General features: G+C 37.4%; 2 protein-coding genes across 2 annotated transcripts in view; both read right to left on the bottom strand.

Moving 5' to 3' along the window:
• Window positions 1-2,097: 2,097 nt before the first annotated feature.
• LOC133215370 (ciliogenesis and planar polarity effector 1-like) lies at window positions 2,098-9,394 on the bottom strand. Its single transcript, XM_061359371.1, has 9 exons — window positions 9,255-9,394; window positions 8,266-8,401; window positions 7,926-8,045; window positions 6,842-7,071; window positions 6,355-6,461; window positions 4,955-5,111; window positions 4,084-4,187; window positions 3,796-3,978; window positions 2,098-2,381 (listed from the first exon to the last, which is right to left on the bottom strand). The coding sequence occupies exons 1-9, from the start codon at window positions 9,333-9,335 to the stop codon at window positions 2,120-2,122; spliced, it is 1,380 nt and encodes a 459-aa protein (XP_061215355.1). The 5' UTR covers window positions 9,336-9,394; the 3' UTR covers window positions 2,098-2,119.
• A 3,266-nt stretch (window positions 9,395-12,660) lies between these two features.
• NUP155 (nucleoporin 155) overlaps window positions 12,661-19,026 on the bottom strand; it is a 29,142-nt gene continuing 22,776 nt past the window's right edge. The window contains exons 29-35 of the mRNA XM_061359370.1: window positions 18,831-18,960; window positions 18,454-18,567; window positions 17,869-17,989; window positions 16,826-16,936; window positions 15,544-15,680; window positions 14,731-14,831; window positions 12,661-13,515 (exon numbers count right to left, since the gene is read on the bottom strand). Coding sequence (XP_061215354.1) covers window positions 13,377-13,515; window positions 14,731-14,831; window positions 15,544-15,680; window positions 16,826-16,936; window positions 17,869-17,989; window positions 18,454-18,567; window positions 18,831-18,960 — 853 coding nt within the window. The 3' untranslated portion in view covers window positions 12,661-13,376. The remainder of the gene's footprint in view (window positions 13,516-14,730; window positions 14,832-15,543; window positions 15,681-16,825; window positions 16,937-17,868; window positions 17,990-18,453; window positions 18,568-18,830; window positions 18,961-19,026) is intronic.

The raw sequence follows: 19,026 nt of genomic DNA, 5'->3' as shown, positions 1-19,026 counted from the left end.
AAGAGTGTTGCATCCCAACTAGAAGGAAGTGAAACAGGAGGGCCAGGAGACCTCCTTGGATGGATAAGGAGTTGCTGGGGAAACTTTGAAGGAAAAAAGAGGCTTATAAAAGGTGGAAGCAAGGACAGCTGGCCTGGGAAGAATACAGGGATGTTGTCCGGGAAGCTAGGGACCAGCTTAGTAAAGCTAAGGTGCAGTTAGAATGAAACCTGGTTAGGGATGTGAAAGATAACAGGAAGAGATGCTATAGGTTCGTAGCAAATAAAACACAGACTAGGGACGCGGCCCCTCTCCAGTAGCTATCAGGAGAACTGGCTACCCTGGATTTGGAGAAGGCTGAGGTTCTTAAAGACTTTTTGGCCTCTGTCTTCACTGGCAAATGCTCTGAGCACACCACCCAAGTCTTGGAAGGTAGACACAGGGACTGTGAGAATGATGACCTTAGGTGCTCTGCAGGAGAGGATCTGGTTCGAGACCATCTTAAAAACCTGAACATACACAAGTCCATGGGACCTGATGAAATCCATCCGTGGGTCCTGAAGGAACTGGCAAATGAAGTTGCTAAGCCACTGCCCATTATATTTGACAAATCATGGCAGCCAGGTGAAGTGCCCGATGACTGGAAAAATGGAAATATAACCTCCATTTTCAAGAAGTGGAAAATGGATGACCAGAGAACTACAGACCCGTCAGTCTCACCTCTGTGCCTGGCAAAATCCTGGAGCAGATTCTCCTGGAAGGCATGCTAAGGCACATGAAAAAGAAAAGGTAATTTGTGACAGCCAGCATGGCTTCACGAAGAGGAAATCCTGCCTGACCAATTTGGTGGCCTTCTGTGATGGGGCTATGGAGCTGACGGACAGTGGTAGAGCAGTTGACGTCATCTAGCTGGACTTGTGCAAAGCGTTCGACACTGTCCTACACGACATCTTTTGTCTCTAAATTGGAGAGACATCAATTTGATAGGTAGACCACCCGGTGGATAAAGAACTGGCTGGATGGCCGCACACCGTAGTCAATGGCTCAATGTCCAGCTGGAGACCAGTAACGAGAGGTGTCCCTCAGGGATAGGTGTTGGGACCAGTCTTGTTCAACGTATTTGTCGCTCACATGGACAGTGGGATTGAGTGCGTCCTCAGCAAGTCTGCAGATGACATCAAGCTGTGTGGTTTGGCTGATACACTGGAGGGAAGGAATGCCATCCAGAGGGACCTCGACACGCTTGTAAGGTGGGCTGATGCCAACCTTATGAAGTTTAACCATGCCAGGTGCAAAGTCTTACAGCTCGGTCAGAGCAATCCCAGGCATAGCTACAGGTTGGGTGGAGAAGAGATTCAGAGCAGCCGTGCAGAGAAGGACTTGAGGGTGTTGGATGATAAGAACATGAACATGAGCCGGCAATGTGCACTACCAGCCCAGAAAGCCAACCGTATCCTGGGCTGCATCAAAAGGAGCATAACCAGCAGGTCGAAGGAGGTTATCCCGCTCTGCTACTCTGCTCTTGTGAGACTTCACCTGGAGTATTCTGTACAGTTCTGGTGTCCTCAACATAAAAAGGACATGGAACTGTTGGAACAAGTCCTGAGGAGGGCCACTAGGATGATCAGGGGACTGGAGTACCTCCTGTATGAAGATAGACTGAAGAAAGTTGGGGCTGATCAGCCTGCAGAAGAGAAGGCTGAGTGGAGACCTCATAGCAGCCTTCCAGTATCTGAAGGGGGGCTATAGGGATGCTGGGGATGGACTATTCATAAGGGACTGCAGTGATAGGACAGGGGGCAATGGGTCAAAATTTAAACAGGGGAAGTTTAGATTGGATGTAAGGAAGAAATTCTTTCCTGTTACGGTGGTGAGGGACTGGAATGAGTTGCCCAGGGAAATTGTGAATGCTCCACCAGTGGCACTGTTCAGGGCCAGGCTAGACGAAGCCTTTTATGACACGGTTTAGTGTGAGGTGTCCCTGCCCATGGCAGGGGGTTGGAACTAGATGATCTTAAGGTCCTTTCCAACCCTAACTATTCTATGATTCTATTATTCTAACATATACTAAATTGAGGTACTCAGTTTAAAAAGTTCCACACTTTTACACACTTTTTTTGCATAAAATCCTCAAAATAATTCATGACCCTACCTTGGAGTTCAGCAAATTTGAACTGATATTTTCAAGCCGTTGGGTTGAATCAAGCAAAAGAGTTCTTATGAATCCTGATGGTGAAAGGTTGTTAGGAAATCTAACCACTGTTATCATGTATCCATCAGAGACAATGAGGTAGGGTAATCTTGAATGTGAAGAAACCGAAAATCTCTGTCTGATAAAGTCATTTTCAGAAGCTGAAGAACCAACAGACTGGCTAGAGTCTTGATAAAAAGAGTGTTGCTGTCTAAAATAAAGATATATCAACATTTAAGCAAATATCACATGTAATAATCATTAACAGATTAGAGAAAAAAAATATGAATGTTTAATACTACTCACATTACTACCCTTATAGGTCCATTCAGAATTCTAAAGCTTCTACATTTTTTAGGATAAGCACTGCAAATAACACTATTTATGCTTGCAAAATACCAGTATTTTGCTGAGTTGCAACTTTTTTTATTTAAAGAAAAATAAAAATGCTCTTACTATTCTCTTCTTCATTAAGAAGTAGTATACATATTTTTCACAATTTGACTTCAAATTTCAATAGCACACTTTCTTACCTTTTAGTGTCTATAAGTGCTTGAAGATGGAATTTTAATCAGATGCTAAAAGTCATGTATGAAAAAGAAAAAAACCCTCTCAAGTTCGGAATCTCAGTATTTCAGACACATTTCAGACATTCCACAGAAAAATTTTGTATCAACACTCAAGTCTTCTCTTACGAAAGAGGGCTTACAAAACCTATTGTTACAAAGATATCACTCCTTAACTAAGATCCCGAAATCTGTGTTGTGCATGTAGCCCCATAATGCTCTGACATAATGTTGCTGGGTTTGGGGTTTTTTATTATTTCTTCATATTCCAAAAGTTAGTAGATAAGGTGAAAAAAGTAGCTACGTACATTCAATAAATAACTGTAACTGAGGTGTTTTAAGGTATTTTAGTATCTGATTTTTCAACCACTGTAAGAAGGTATTAGGCTGCTTTGAATGTTTTCATAAGATGTTTACATTTATACACTACCCACCTGTAGTAATTCAGAACTAATAGGATAAAAATTAAAGTTAGTTTTCTATTTTGTTTCCTATTATTATTCAAACTATTTTACTTTTTTGTAACTTTGAGTTGACGCTAGGAAGTGTTAGAGATCCTTCTATTTCCCCATGCATCCAGTAGTATAATTTCAAAGATTAGATCTGGAGTACCCCCACAAAAAAACAATACAAAAGCTAACTAGCTTTTGTCATACAAATATGTTATTTATAAGACATATGACTATGATAGAAAGTTCTGTAAGTAAAATCTAATATTGAGCAGAGAAATGCCACTGGATTAAAATAAATCTGCACTTTCAGCAATTCTGTAAATTCAGTTTCTTCTTATATCATAAAATCATGTCATTTTTAGTTACTACTAAATCAAATACTTCTAAAAATCAAATCACTTCATGTATACTTAGTGTCATTATGCCAATTTTCATCAAAACAAACTCATTATAAGAAATAGAACTATGAATGAGAACGGATATTGAGAAGGCACATGAAAAGCAGGAGAGGGAATCTGACATAGGAGGTTTATGTGAAATTGTAAAAAATATGAGTAAGATATGATCATATGACAAAAAATGTATAAACATTTTCAAATCCTTTTACCTGTATGTTATTAGTGGATGAAATGAAATAAACTCTGCTGGTCCGAACTCTAAAGAGCAGCCAGAAGTAATCAAGGTCAGCAATTCACCCATGCATGTCAATAAAATCAAAGATCCACGTTTTAACATGCAAGCCAAGAAAAGGCTATCAGGAGTCCAACTCATATCGCCAACCCAGTAAGACCTAAATTGGGCAAGAAAAAAAATACTTTGTCAAATTTCCGTATCAAAATGTTAAGTTAAAAAAAAAAAATTCACAACAGCAGCAAAACCAACATCAGTTACTGACCTGATGAACTTGGCTGGAACTGTGCTGTTCTTGCTACTACAACCTTTAAGGCTACCCGAAACAGTTACAAAATTCAACGTGTTTAAAAACAAAATCTGAGTTGCCTAGAAAGAAAGAGTAAATGTAAAGAAAATATACATTCACATCAAACTGTCACTGTTGTAAAAACCAATTTCTACTAGCAGTACATTTGATGTACTGGAAACATTATTATATATGAAAATGACATGACACTGATATTTTTCACTAATTAGCATACTTACTAATTTCTATGCCTAATTCTATATTTAATGTATACTTGATATATAAATCAATATGCTTTTTAACACAGATTTTTCTAAAACCCTCAAAACAATGTAAGATCACACTTTTCCAGTTTCGCCGATAAATAAAACCTGGAGCTTTGAAGGACTGCATCATCCCATCCTAGTACACTAAATAAGCTGGCCTGTATTCCCTCCCTGTCATGATTAGCACTAAAAACAACATTAAGATTTGGCCTCCAAGATGTTAGAAGAAATAACAATATGAAGTGGGAATACAACTTCCAAGACATGTTAATCATGCCTCAGCCTAAGAATCATCTCACATCTTTGCAGATAACATGCAATATCTAAAGCTAATCCATTACTGTATTTCCTGGAGACTGGAAATGTCAGAGGGTCTTATATGGATTTCTTAACAACAGCATTTAAAATATTGCAGCTTGTAGCAGAATATTTTAGCTATGGTTCATCAATTTGAATATAATCACATGTATCAATAGGAATGCTGAAAAATCATTCTTACAAATATGTTATTAAACCTCTGTTACCATTTCATTTCAACTGAACTACTGGCTTAAATGATGTTCTGTCTATCACTCATATACCTTTGGATCAGTTTGATTAACAGCTACTGCAAGTAGAAGTCCATCTCTTGCAAACGCACACAGCAAAGCTCCTCTTGACTTTACAGACACACACTGAGGAACCATATTAAGAAGCGAACATGCCTGTTGTACCCAGTGTACCTGGTATGGCAAAGAACTGAGTACCAAAACAAAGACAAGAAAAAAACGTTACTCAGTTATGCTTAACGAGATGATTGATATATAGAAAAAAACCCAAACAAACATGCAAGACAAAAATACATAAAGCATGAACAACTGGGGGGAAAAAAAAAAAAAGCCTATTTTTCTTCAAAAGCCTTACAAATGAAAAATATATTTACACAAGTTTAAAAATTATGTCTGAGCACTGAGAATTATTTTTATGGGATGGGAATTTGAGCTATATGTATAGAACATGAAAATAAATATAGATGTATGCCATATAATTAAGGCACTTGCATTCTAGCCAAGAATAGCTTCCTCAGACAGTATAATGTCCTCCAACAGAGGAGTTCAGAATTCAAAAATGAAAATCAACAGTATGCTGCAATGAACAAAGAAGCTGTGGACGCCTCATCATTAAAGAGTACAAAGTGAGGCTGTATTTGGCTTCCACTAAACTGATCTAGTGGAAGTTGTTCTCACCCATGGCAGGGGGGTGGGAACTAGATGATCGTTATAGGTCACTTCCAACCCAAACCACCCCAAGAACCTAGAAAGATTCTTAACATGGTAGAAAACACGAGAAAGATTCCATTTGGAAGCATGCCACCTAACACAAAAAAATGAAGCAGTACCATGAAAAAGTGTATTAAGCAATAGTAAACAAAAACAAGCCACAGTTGCTATAAAGAAATCATGAGTAACACAGCTGAGAAATGTTATAACGTCAGGCTGCAAGTATTATAGTGTATATATATGCACTTCTGCTGTGGGAATGTTATATTTCATTTTAGTATTAACAGAGAGGCATTAGCATCCTACTCACAAACTGAGTGCAGAGTGGTGCAGCTTAAGAGGACAAGGAGGACATCAGTATCAAGAGTATCATTAACAAAAGCAGTTGTACCACGTGAAGCATAGGGCAAATTTCTAACAAGTTACTCAAGTTATACTTGCAAAGAACATATCTATTTCATTTCATATATAATTGTATCTCACTTAGAAAGAAGAACGGACTATACATGGAATGGACTCAGGATTATTGTTCAATTGCATTTTTAAGAGGTCGTATCAGTTCAACTATTTCAGTATATGGTCTCAGCCCAGATAAAGAAAAACACACTCTTGTCTAGGCACACATGACAAAAAGGGGAACAGGAAGCAAAATCCCAGCTCGAAAGCACTTCATAACAAAAATCTTCCTCAAGCTAATTAACTTCAAACATCTTTGAACTTACCTAACATATTTAAAGCTATTTTCATGCCATCGAATAATTAAAAATGTGAGTACCAGATGTTCTCCAGAGTAGAATACAAATGAGCACAAACAGCAATCACCAAGAATCTGTGGGGAAAAAAAAAATCCAAACAACAAAAAAAACCCAATACAACTAAAAACCAGAACAAAACCAAAAAACCTGGTAACACACAATTTTGTCTGTAATTGTTTATATATTTAGATAACTTGCCATTACAATTCACATTAAATAACAATGTCTTTCAGAAAAATAAAAGTTTTCAATATTACTAGGCCAGATAAACTTTTGTCTGATGCAGTATAGCTGTTCTTATGTTTTCATTATATCCAATATGAACTGAACAATAAGCCTACGTACAACACCAAGGAGGTGAAGACACAGACGCTGCTCTCAAATTCACTGTAGCTTCTGTGGCTCTAATTTAAATAAGAGATTGAGTGATCACTGTAGGGCTTATTTTTTTTACCTCATTTTGTATGAAAGCAGCATGCACTCCAATTTCTTTTTCTTCAGCAGAAGGCAACATGACTGATTCATCAGGCAAAATCTGTGTCCAGCGCCCAGGAGAAGAATTTTTACAAGAGGATGTATTTTCATGTTCTGTGCTTTCCCATAAAAAAGCACATGCTGTAGGAGTAGTTAACAGTGCTTTTCTGCCATCTCCGGACACATACAAGTACAATCTCATTAAACACTCTGGGGGGGGAAAAAAGCAACACCACCACAACAAACAGAACAATGTGCCAGAATAGTTTCTGCTCCTCTGTTAGATTCAGATTTAAAATTAATTATAGATAAAGGAGATTTCTTCTCTATCACACAAAATCCAAGCTGCTACCCTTAAGTGTCTCATTTTCAGCTTCATCATTGACAACAGACCTTGGGCAGCAGGGATGTCGGACAGAACACACATTTTTATGCATTTTATTAATTATCTTCTCCACAAGACTCAATCAGTAGAGTTGTTTCCAAAGATATCTTTCTTGAAATCCATCTTTCATGAAAATGCCAAGTGCTCCACTATCTATTATTTTCAGTACCTAAATGCACTACTGGTCATCCCAGAAATGAGATAGTTGCTTATACAGTACTTCACTTTACAATCTGGTATCAGTGAGATTATTTCATACTTAGTTTGCAAATATGTACCTTTGTATTATTCTCTTCAGTGAGCGTTTGTCATAAAAATCTACCTACAGAATACATTTAAATTATGCATACAGGGTTTACATCTGATGTATGTTTTTTCTAAGCTATTCAAAGCCTAGTAAGGAATGTTTCTGTACAGTTAAAAACTAACCATTAAAAAATAAAATACTCACTGGTTTTAAAAATTAATTACCGCTTACAGGAGACAACTAAACACAGAAAACTGTACCATTCAAGTAATATTTAGGACATTTGTCAAAGCTTAGCCAGCATACAAATTATATAAATGCAAAACAATGGGAAAGTACAGCTTTTACCTGTTTGTACACTAACACTTAACAATAAGAAAACCACTGTTGCTCGATTCTAATTGTCAAAAGACCACTTGGAAAAAAAATTACCTTGTGCTGATGAAACTACTTTCCTAGACTCTTCAACTGCTGGCACAATTTTCAAGCAGTCCTGATCTTTATTCCAAAGAAACAGATCTCCTCTTGAAAGTATTCCTGCCAACCAAGCACCTGTGTTCATCAGAAAAGAGATGCTTTCAAGGATATTATTGCGAAGTCTTTAGAATTACTTCCCTTCCATCTTAGCCACAGTTCCAAAGCTGACATTTATGTGTCAGTTCTAAAGCTGACAGTTATCTGTCAGTTAACTGTCTGATCCTTTAGATATTCTACCTTTCTAAACTCTTAAAACTACAAAATGAGTTTTTAAAAGTAAGATATTGTACTTAACCATTTCTTGATGTTGTTAAAACAACTACATTTTTCAGCAATGACTGCAAGTGAGGGATTTTCTTCTTTGTCTTCCCCGATGCCAGGTTAATTTCATTTATACGTTTATCATCTAGAAGAAAAACAGCCTCTTTTTCCTGTTGAAAGAAAAAAAAAAGAGCATTTCAGTTTCTAAAATATTATTTTCTACCTAAGCCTGGAAAACAATGCAGCAATAAAAAAATGTTACTGAAAAATAATTTAAAAAAGAATAAGAAAGAATATGTTACAGCTGCAATTACCATATCAATTTCATTCTATGGTATATTTACTTTACACTACATCACACCGAGCATTATTCTACACTGGTAGGATGGTTCACAGGTTTCAAACTAACTAATTTTGCAATCATTCAAAGAATCTCAACTGAACTACCTGCCAAGAAATGACAGCACAACAACAAATTAGACACTAGTTATCTCCTGTTGTAGAGTTTAATTTAGGGAGATTTTTGCCAGTGATTTCAACAGAAGAAGGAATTGATCTTAAGTGGTTAGCAACTTCAACATAAATCATACTGCAGAAGAAGAAAGAGATTATCAAAAAAGCTTAAGAAAGCACATCCCTCAACAAGTGCAAGATGGTATGGGAAAAACTTCTGTTCACAATTTCCAACAATGTACTGTAAAAATGGTTATGAAAAACTAGAAGCATCAAAACAACAGCATATAAGGAACAGGTCTTTTGGAAAACCAAACCAAATGACTCTCAATTAATTGTTTATCTGAGAATTTTTTAATCTCCTGCCTCCAGTCAGTAAGACAGAAGAATAAGCTTTTTATTTCAAGAACTCTTACATCTGAACACTTCCTGAGGTTTGCTTTTTTTGTTTTGTTGCAGTTTTTTTTACGCACACTCACTCCCACTACACATAAGTGCAAACTGTTACATAATTAAACCCCCACTCTTTGCATATTTTTATTTAAATAAAAAAAAGTTCATAACATTTACCTGTCCAATCCATGAGATGCGGGGCCATGGCTTTCTTTGCTTTATAGCTGTAGAGATGAGTACATCTAGCTTAAACTCCATTCTTATTAAACTTCTAGGTAGCCACTACAAAGAAAAGCAAACAGTGGCATTTTCACGTATCCATAGAAAATCTGAAGAAACAAAGGAAAAAAAATACAGGAAGTTTTTATTACTTGAGGATATGGGATGGGAGTACAAGGTGAGAATCTAGACACAAACTCTTCAACTACAGCAGCCTCCTGCTAAACAAAACAGAACTGATACTTACCTGTATTTCTAAACTAAACTGTCTACTTTCGTGGAGGCCATTTGCAGTTCAGATTACATTGTTCCAGAAGTGAGAGAAAGACGCCGCAAGACCAACGGCTTTACTGAAAGCTCTAACAAGAACGAGGAAGAAACAGAGGACACATAAAGCCTCCTAACCGCGAGAGATCACGGCCGGAGCACGATATTGGCAGCGCTCCTTGGGTGTCGGAGGAGCGCGCCCGTTCATCACCGCCTCGGGGCCGCCCCGGGGCCGCCGGCGCGCCGGACACCCCTAATAAAGGGGAACAGCGGCGGCGGCCAGGCAGCTGCCTCACCTCTGGGAGAGTCACTCGCGGGTAGGTGGGAGCAGCCCCCGAAGCGAAGCGTGGGCTGCTTGGGGAGCGAAGTGGTGGGAAGACTTCACAATAACCCCACTGCCGCTTCTGCCCGAGACGCGGATGTGGCCCCTCAGGCTAACTTCTGCTCGAACCGCACTGCCCCCTCCACCCCCCGCCGCGTCCCCACCAGACCAGCGCCACCAAGGCCGCGCTCACCAGTCGCTACTCCACCCGCCGCGAACAGCCGCGAGCTGAGCGCGGGAAGCGGGGCGCGGGCGGGACAGCTCGCAGTGCGCATGCGCGGGGTTTCGCCGCGAGAACAGCTTCCTCAGCCGAGCCGAGCCACGATCATGGCTGCGTTTTCGGGTTCTGACCTGCAGGCAGGGTAGAAGGCTCACGAGAGGTCATCAAGCCTGGGAGATGGCGGGGGTTGAATGACAGTAAGAGATACAGCTTTAAGGGATCAGCGCTATCAGGTACACGAATTCAGGTGGTGTACAAGAAGGTGAGGTGAGCACATGATCACTGCGTTTTATTCCCTTGCAGAATGACTTAGATTCCTTTAAAGTAGCTACTCTCTCAAACTAGTGCTTGTTCCTGAAACCACTTTGTACCAAGCCTCTTTCCTTCCCTCCCTTAACCAGTCTTGATCGAGAATGAGTAACACTGGGATTAAAAAAAAAAAAAAAAGACCCACAAAAGCAATTATCCAATTGTTGATAACTATTTTAGTGAGATGAGATTCATATCCATGTTGTCAGTTACTTCCTTGTCATCATCATCATCATCATCATGGCTTGACTTTGCGAACAAAGATTTGGGAAGGGCTTTACGCACGCTTACTACAAGCACGCTGATGACTAAGAAGGCCAATGTGGGATAGGCAAATCCGGCTACAAAAAGCACAGCAGAAGGTCTCCTTGGGTGGAACAGGTGGGGTGCAATTCTTCCTGCATTGTCTTTTTTCCTCGAGACTAGTTCTTCGTGAGCACTCAAAGGAGTCAGCGGCATTATGTATGGTGTGCCTCCAAGTCTCCCGATTGGAGGCCAAGGTGGACCACTGATGGTAGTCAATATGGCCAAGGCTAAGGTATTGTTTCAGGGAGTCCTTGTATCTCTTCTTTGGGGCACCTCTCTTGCGGCTACCGGTGGCAAGTTCACCGTAAAACACGATCTTGGGGAGGCAGTGATCCTTCATTCTAGAGACGTGCCCTTGTACTTCCTTGTACTCATCACACATCTCACCTACTGCTTTAATCCACCTATCCCTCTCTTCTGATCTCAGGCTTCCATATTGCTCCAAACTTAAATTGGGAAACTGAACCGACCTTTTCTCCACCTGAGAGCAAAGCAAGTGCTGTGAAAATGTAAGATAATGTCTACACTGAAATTACCTTAGATCAGATGAAAAATATCAAAGATAACTCATAATACTCTTTGAAATGCTTACCTTGAAAACCTTGTAATGTTGCCAGAGGCATTCTTCTTCTATTAACTGGAAAAAAAAATATCTGAAACTCGTATCTGTGTCTTGCACCTGTTCCTAACTCTTCAGTCATTTCTCCAGATATAAAACTAGAAATCAGATTCTAGAGTCATAGAATAGTTAGGGTTGGAAAGGACCTTAAGATCATCAAGTTCCAACCCCCCTGCCATGGGCAGGGACACCTCACTTTAAACTATATCACCCAAGGCCTCGTCCAACCTGGCCTTGAACACCGCCAGGGATGGAGCATTCACAACCTCCCTGGGCAACCCATTCCAGTGCCTCACCACCCTAACAGGAAAGAATTTCCTCCTTATATCCAATCTAAACTTCCCCTGTTTAAGTTTGAACCCATTACCCCTTGTCCTATCACTATAGTCCTTAATGAAGAGTCCCTCCCCAGCATCCCTATAGGCCCCACAACAATTGCACCACTTAACATGCAAACATTAAAATTTAGAAATAAAAAATACATCAGGCAAGACTTGGGACATCACTTTTATGGAGTATGAACTGAACTGTAAGAACAAGACTTGGGTATATGTACATGGCATCCTTGGTGTGAAACATGGCTAACAGCATAGAGTAATTTGTACTAACTAAAATTAATGTACTTTTATATAGAAAGATGCAAATATTTTTCCCAGGACATACAGTAATTCCTCCATTCAAATACTTTGTGAAGGAATTTCAACACTAACAAGAGAAAAGCCAATATTAAGATTGCAGCTCTATTTTCATCTAACAAGGTAAAAAAGGAATACAATTTACATACTACTTTACTAGGTGCATTCTCTGGCTGGAAACCATCATAATGTACCTGACAGTTCAGAAAAAAATAATACTGTAAACAAAACTTCAGAGCATAGTAATCACATCTGGTAGTAAAGGTTTTAAGTTGATAACTTGCATGTAAATGTCAATCTGTATGTTTTTCCCCGTTTTTTTAACACCTCTGATGTGTATATGAACTGCTAATTCTCCTGGGAAAAAAAAAAAAACGAGAATACATTCATCTACTCTGTAGGCATAATTTGCTTCTTCCCCCATTAAAAAGTTCTCTGATTATCTGCTTATGTGAAGAAGATATTTGAGAAAGACTTAAGACTAGCATGAACTGGTAATTTCTTGTGCATGATATACAGAGTTTATGTTGTCGAATATGTACAGAATGCATAGCAGTAAACCAGACAAAACAGATTTCCTTCTAGGACAAGATTTTAAAATCTTAGGAAGCATGTGTAGACTTTGCTCCTTTCGAGGAATATACACGATTTGGTGCTTGTGTGCATGCAATGGAAGCAGACAGAAGTCACGTTTTGAGTACTTTATTTCAATAGATACAACATATTCATTAAAATGCAATATAGAAAGCAAGTCAATGGGCTTTCAATACTGTTATTTCACTTGCAATACAAATTAGACTGCTAGTGTCTGCAATTTCATCCCGAATACTCTACCTGCAGAAGCAGTCTCTGTTTCAAGTAAGATTTATGAAATAACGATTCTTTGTAATTGGAAGACCTGGAAATACAATCATGCAGAGTTATGATTACATCACTACTCCCTGGTATGGCCATGTTTACAGCCTGACTCATCTACATGTGCTTTTATCATCATCCTGGCTTCTGCAATTGTCACTGTTTTGATACTTGTAAAAACAGTGATCAACTAGATTTTGCATCCTACTTTTCTCCATTACTTCAAGTAAAAAAGAGTATTTTCCAAAGTGTTTAATCCTCAAGGGAAAGATCACACAATGTGTTTTATTCCAGGAGTATAAAAAAGCTTTCCATTGTTAAAAAATTTTGTAGTAGTAAAAGAAAATGTCACATTTACATTCTACAATTTGTAGATACCGTTAGAATAGCAAGAATATAGGCCACGCAATCTGTAACTGCAGCAGGAGATACAACGTTCTCAGAATTTCTGATGATCTCTTCTTCCAGAGATTCACTGCAGACATTTGAACTTTCATTTCACAATTCATTCTATTTGAGATACTGCCTGTGTTATTGTATTAGTCAATTAGTGGAGCCGTTCTAATTTAGCCTGTAGTGATTTAAAATTCCCAATCGTAGTCTGCACCATTAGTGTTGGGGTCATAGACTGAAGTTCAACCAGGTAGCAACTAACTGCGTCTAAGCAAACATTTGTGAATTGTCGCCTGTAAAGAAACACAGAATAATGATGAGTTCCTTTTTGTTCCTGTATATTAGAATAAATCTGAAATAGTGAGCACTCTTTGAGTTTTAATGGAATAAAATATCAGCAAGACATCTATCAGCTATTTTGAAGTATCCAACTTAGAAAAATAGATTTTTGAAATCTAACGCTTGTGACTATGGTATAATGGGAAAATCATCAATATGGTTTATCTGGTATTAAATATAAACAATAAAACATGATGCTTAATAACAATGTGAAAGATTTAATATTTAGATACTACTTTATCAATACAATAAATATGCTATCAATTTAGATAATTTTAAATTCCTCAGTCTCAAAAATTTAGACATTAATATCTTAAGTAGATTATTAGACAACATTCATGAAGTTATTAGCACTTTAAATCAGCTAACTATAAGAGATCAACAAAGTGAGAAAAAATAGATGTAAACTCTACACGTGAACAGGGGCTATTTATGTGTATCTTCAAGAGATTCAGAAAAAAATACAGTAAGGTGAGTTACCAAGAATTTGTCTAGTCTAGCACACTGCTTCTGAGGCAAAATAGTTCTGACTGAAGTTTGTATAGTCTATTCACAAAAGTTGCTGAAGCTAGATGTTCCATAATATGCAGGCAACTTACTCAAGTACATAGCTGTACTTCCAGGTAGAAACTTTTTTTGTTACTACAACTGAATTCTTCCCTGTTGCAGACTAAGCAGAATATAAGTCTTGGAGAGTGATTAATCTAGCAACCTTTTCCAAACAACTTGGAAGATCTACCCCCATGTTTAGTCTTCTCTTTTCCACAATACAGTAACTCAGCGCATCTAGGCTTTCTTCATTAAGCAGTTCATGATTTCATTCACAAAATGCCTAATTCTCGTTGTCCCCGATTTCCTTCGATTCCCTCAAATTTGTCTGTACTACTCCTTAAAGTATGTTGCCAAAATTTACAAAATAATCCTCTTAACTCCTTTATGAATCTTCAGTGCAGTGGAGAAAATTCTATATATTGAAGCACTTTATAGATAGGACCCTACAAATTTCCACCAACCTGTGTTGAATGAAGTATCTTAGTAGCCACTGCTAGGAAAGAAATATTTAATTCACTCAAAAGCAAAGAAGAAAAGCTTTGGAGATTGCTGAAGTGCTGTGCTTTAGGATATTTTACCTCTGTCAGTAGTTATTAGGGTATAGTTGCATTTCTTACCTCAGAAGAACTCTGCTTGGATCATGTACATATGCTGATAATAATACATGTATACACTCTAAAAGGTGTAAAGGCTTTTTCATTCTACTCCAATAAGGGTCCTAAAAGAGATTCCAAAATATTAAGGAGGCAAATAATGAGACAAGGAAAAAATTGCCAGCTGACATAATTACTTATACATTGTAACAAAAATGTAAGAGAAATGGGAATCCTATTGTAATCTATATTATGTCTATATTTAAGTACTATTTTGACTACTAAATCTGTATGTGAATTTAACTTAGCTTTCCATTACCTTACAGTCCATAAAATAATAGATTTTTAGGAAGATCTGAACTCATTAAACTCTAAGATATCTGGGTAAAAAAAGTTTGTTAATTTTATAAACCTGTTCTACAAACCGAAAGTTAAAAATATGACTTCTTACTCTTTATACTTATTTCATCAACAGATTAGATAAGATGCAATAATATAGCAAATTATAATTATTAATAGGAATCAAATAAAATTTATATACTCAAGATACGCTGTTTCTTCTGCAACAAGACAATTCTAATCCTATTTAATCCAAAATCACCTTTAGGTAAAATAAGAGAATTAACAAGTTTCTTCATACTTTGGGATTGAAGTGAATAAAATCAACAGGGAGGGTAAAAGCATTAAGAGCCTCTGAGTAAAAAAAGAAAAAAAAAAAAGCAAAAGCGATGAGGCTAGTATTTTGATATATCACACCTTATATTATGTTTCCTGTTACAGAGAGACCTTAATAGCAGTTGAAAACAAAAATCTTTATTTTGTGGGTATTTTCCTTACCCGTGCTTTAAACAACTGATCATATACTTCAAGCAGCCTTGGCAATGGTGTTCCAATTTCTTGCATGGTGTATGTTACAAAACCTACATCCCAGTTCAAAGCGCAGACCTGTTGCTCTAGAAACTGCACTAAAAAATCTGCAGGACAAAAATAATGGGAAGTTTAGATTCCAATTTGTTAATAGGAGTCTAGCAAGGAGAGCTATTTAAAAGCTTTTTATATCTAGCATTTAAATCTATTTACTCCAAGTTTAATTTTCTGTCTTCCACACAGCTTTCTCCCGTGAAACACATGTAACAGTTTCCCTGCTAAGAGAAAGATATACAGAACATATCTTAGTGCTATTTTTGGCAGTATAAATGCGTGGACAAGGACTACTCATATTAAGTACCTTATTTTGATTGTGCCATGGAACTGTGCTGTTAAGAAAAATTTACTAAAGTTTCCGCAGAAAAGAATATAATGTCCTTTCATTTGCTAGAATAGCCAGCAACGCTGCTGCATCTTTTATCATGCTGAAGTGTCAGTAACCATTAACAGCGCACTGTTCCCCACAAAATGTTTTTACAATACTAAAAAAATATTGTTCAGCACTATTCTTTCATGATATTTTAGTGCTGTAAAAGAACGTTTAGTGCTGAACAATATATTTCCCTGGCATTTATATAATACCAAATTGTCAAAATAAAAAAGCATCTTAAAAGCGGAAAGAAACTTCAAAAAGGACTCAGAAACCTCCTGAATTCTTTAAAATCAGCCGCTGCAGATAATAGTAGATACTTGAAGCGACAGCAGACTAAAATCTTACTATATGTATAAATACACATTTTTACTTTGTACTTTGATACAAACAAACTGTATCACTTTTGAAAATGGGATCTGCAGAGCTATACAAAAATAACTGTTGGTGCCTTCTAAGCTTCACTTCCCATTCAGGGTGAGAAACTGTAAGTTCTGGTTAAATCCCTAGACACATTCTACAGAAAACTGCACATATAAAAACTTTAATGGTTCTGTAGTCATACCTCATGATCAACTCCGTCAATACTAACAGTTTAAATTACCGGTGAATTTTTTCACCGTAGCTGAAGCAACAAATTACCACAGTAATTACGTATCATATGCATGTAATTACATATCACAAAATTATCAATATTCTTTCCTTTAGGATTTAAAAATCTAGACATTTCTTAGGTTAAGACTTCTTAAGAGGCTAAAAAGAAACCTGAGACCCAGTCACATAAGGTTTATGTTTATTTACTATGCAGGTGAAACAACTTGCCTAAAGGGAAGTAACGAGGTGTGCCAGCATATATCTTTCCAAGCAATACCATCTTCAGACTAAGTGCTTGCATTCTGTCATCAGGGCTCAGGGACAAACTATCACTCAACTCTGAAAGTGAAAAGAAATCATGTGAAGTTGCACATTGATACACAACTATACTGAGGTACTAACACGTCTAAATGTTACACTACTGTCAGTCAAAGTGAAAAACTCAGCATGTGGAAGTGAAATACTGCTTTTTCTGGTGTGTATGTACATGTATGTTCACAGATTTTTGTTTCCTTGATGTTCAAGGCAAATCTACTTAAAAACAAACCAACCCCCTAAAACCTGACCACCAAACCCAACAGCAGCTGTCAATCACCATCAATGTTTGTACAGTGGAAACCTCCGGCACAAAATCAAAGTAAACAAAACACCACCAAAAAAAAAAGGGGGGGGGGACGACGGATGGGAGACGGGACGGAACAGAGTGAATGACCAGCTTATGGTAAAGGGTGGGGCAGATGATCATATTAAGTGGCTAAGCTTGTAGAGCTGTGCCCACTACTGTTCTGCTCCATATAGAGAAAGCTTTTGCATTTCCACTCCTGTAAACATTATAGAAATTCTGATCGCGATAAAGATTCTTTAATCTTTGTTGCAAAAATTTAACATATTTTTTGTAATTTCCTACTCATGAAGCCTTTGAACAAAATTTTAAAATGTTCTGCAGTCCATACATAATGGCATCTAAGAACAAGGGATGAAGCGACTTAAATGTTAGCTGAAATGTGATTCTTCAATCCATACATGTAATATACTCCAACATATGTATAAAAATATTACTTTTCTGTCCTTAGAGCACACAAATAAGAAGCTAGTAACATTAAAGAACTACTAGGTAACTACATTTAGCAAATACATTACAGAATAGATCAGAAAAAGATGCATCTCACTTGAACAGTGTATCAGTAACTGCACAAAGTCAATCTTAAAAGCTTTAATTATACTGTTTTCCTACAGGTCTAGATTGTACTACTGCTAGTCCATTGACCTACCTTTCTCAACAATTTCTTGCCAGAGAGTTTGTACCAAGATAGGATCAGAATGACCCGCGCAATGTATAATTGCAAGCTTACACTCTGAGAGCTTAAAAGGGTCAGCAAATTCTCCATACAGCTGAAAAAAAAAAAAAATCAGCAGGTTTATATTGCAAGCAGGATGAAAAGGAAATCAGCTTTTCTTTATTTTGTATGGTAGACGTCGGACTAGCAAAGGTGCAACTTCAATAACAGTTGTCAAACACTAGATTTTCTTTTTACTACATTTAGTTTCCCTTCTTAAGTACAATCCCCAAACTTATTAGAAGTTCAATTAATTCTGTTAACTTTCTAACAATTTTCCCAATAAATTAATAAATGTGAGAGACTTATTAAAGAAGGTAAACACGTGGAAGAAATTAAAGTACTGTAGATTGAAGGAGTATCGAAGTACAGAAAAAGACAAAGTATAAGGTAGCAGACATTCTGAGACCAGGAATGCGTAACTTATTTTTTGTAGTCTGCGTATGATCATCCTCTGCAAAAAATCCCCCTCCCCCCAAAAAATGTGGTGAGTTGATTTCTAATACAAATTTTCATCACCCTGGTTATATCCATCAGCTCAGCATCAAGCTGGGAGATGGCTTCTTGCACTGAAGAATGATGGGAATACTGCCGTTGTAATGTTTCTTGTATTTGAAGCTGAATCCTTGCAACCTTGTTTAAAAAGAAAAATAAAGTATTTCAAATACAGATTAATTTAAGTTTACAAATACACCCAGGCTTAATTTTACCTTATTTAAATGTAGAAATGTTACTGTCTTATACCTCAGAGTCTCCTTATCAACTGCGTAACTTTGCCACATCAGGAAGAAAACACAGAAAACTTTCTACAGAATTGGTAATAAAAACATCATATGCCAGTAAGTCAAAGTGAAATAATGCATTCACAGTGTAGCTTAGATTAATAGTTTTCTTACATCCATTTTCTCTTCTAATTCATGCAGGAATTCACCATCTGCAGCTACACAGGACATAGCAGTGGAACTTTTGGCACTCAAAATGGCACGTGCAATGTATTCAAGACGCTGCTGAAGTGAAATTTCTGTGCTGCAAAACAAATATTCAAAATACTAGTTTATTTCCTCCCCCACCCCCAATTATCTCAATATATGC

Source organism: Neopsephotus bourkii, unplaced genomic scaffold (genome assembly GCF_033783945.1).
Source record: "Neopsephotus bourkii isolate Nb327-2 ecotype Australia unplaced genomic scaffold, CSIRO-AGI_Nbou_v1 NB_966, whole genome shotgun sequence".
Classification (NCBI taxonomy): Eukaryota; Metazoa; Chordata; class Aves; order Psittaciformes; family Psittacidae; genus Neopsephotus; species Neopsephotus bourkii.
The sequence above is the reverse complement of the archived record's forward strand: the minus strand, read 5'-3'. Positions and strand labels throughout refer to the sequence as shown.

What these genes read in the sequence shown, in the direction of transcription:
- LOC133215370 (XM_061359371.1), bottom strand. Translation starts at nt 9,335, where the DNA reads ATGGAGTTTAAGCTAGATGTACTCATCTCTACAGCTATAAAGCAAAGA. An exon ending in AGTAGTTTCATCAGCACAAG is followed by an intron (nt 7,072 to 7,925) that starts GTAATTTTTTTT and finishes TTCCCCCCCCAG; the next exon opens with AGTGTTTAATGAGATTGTAC. An exon ending in GTTCCAGCCAAGTTCATCAG is followed by an intron (nt 3,979 to 4,083) that starts GTCAGTAACTGA and finishes TGCCCAATTTAG; the next exon opens with GTCTTACTGGGTTGGCGATA.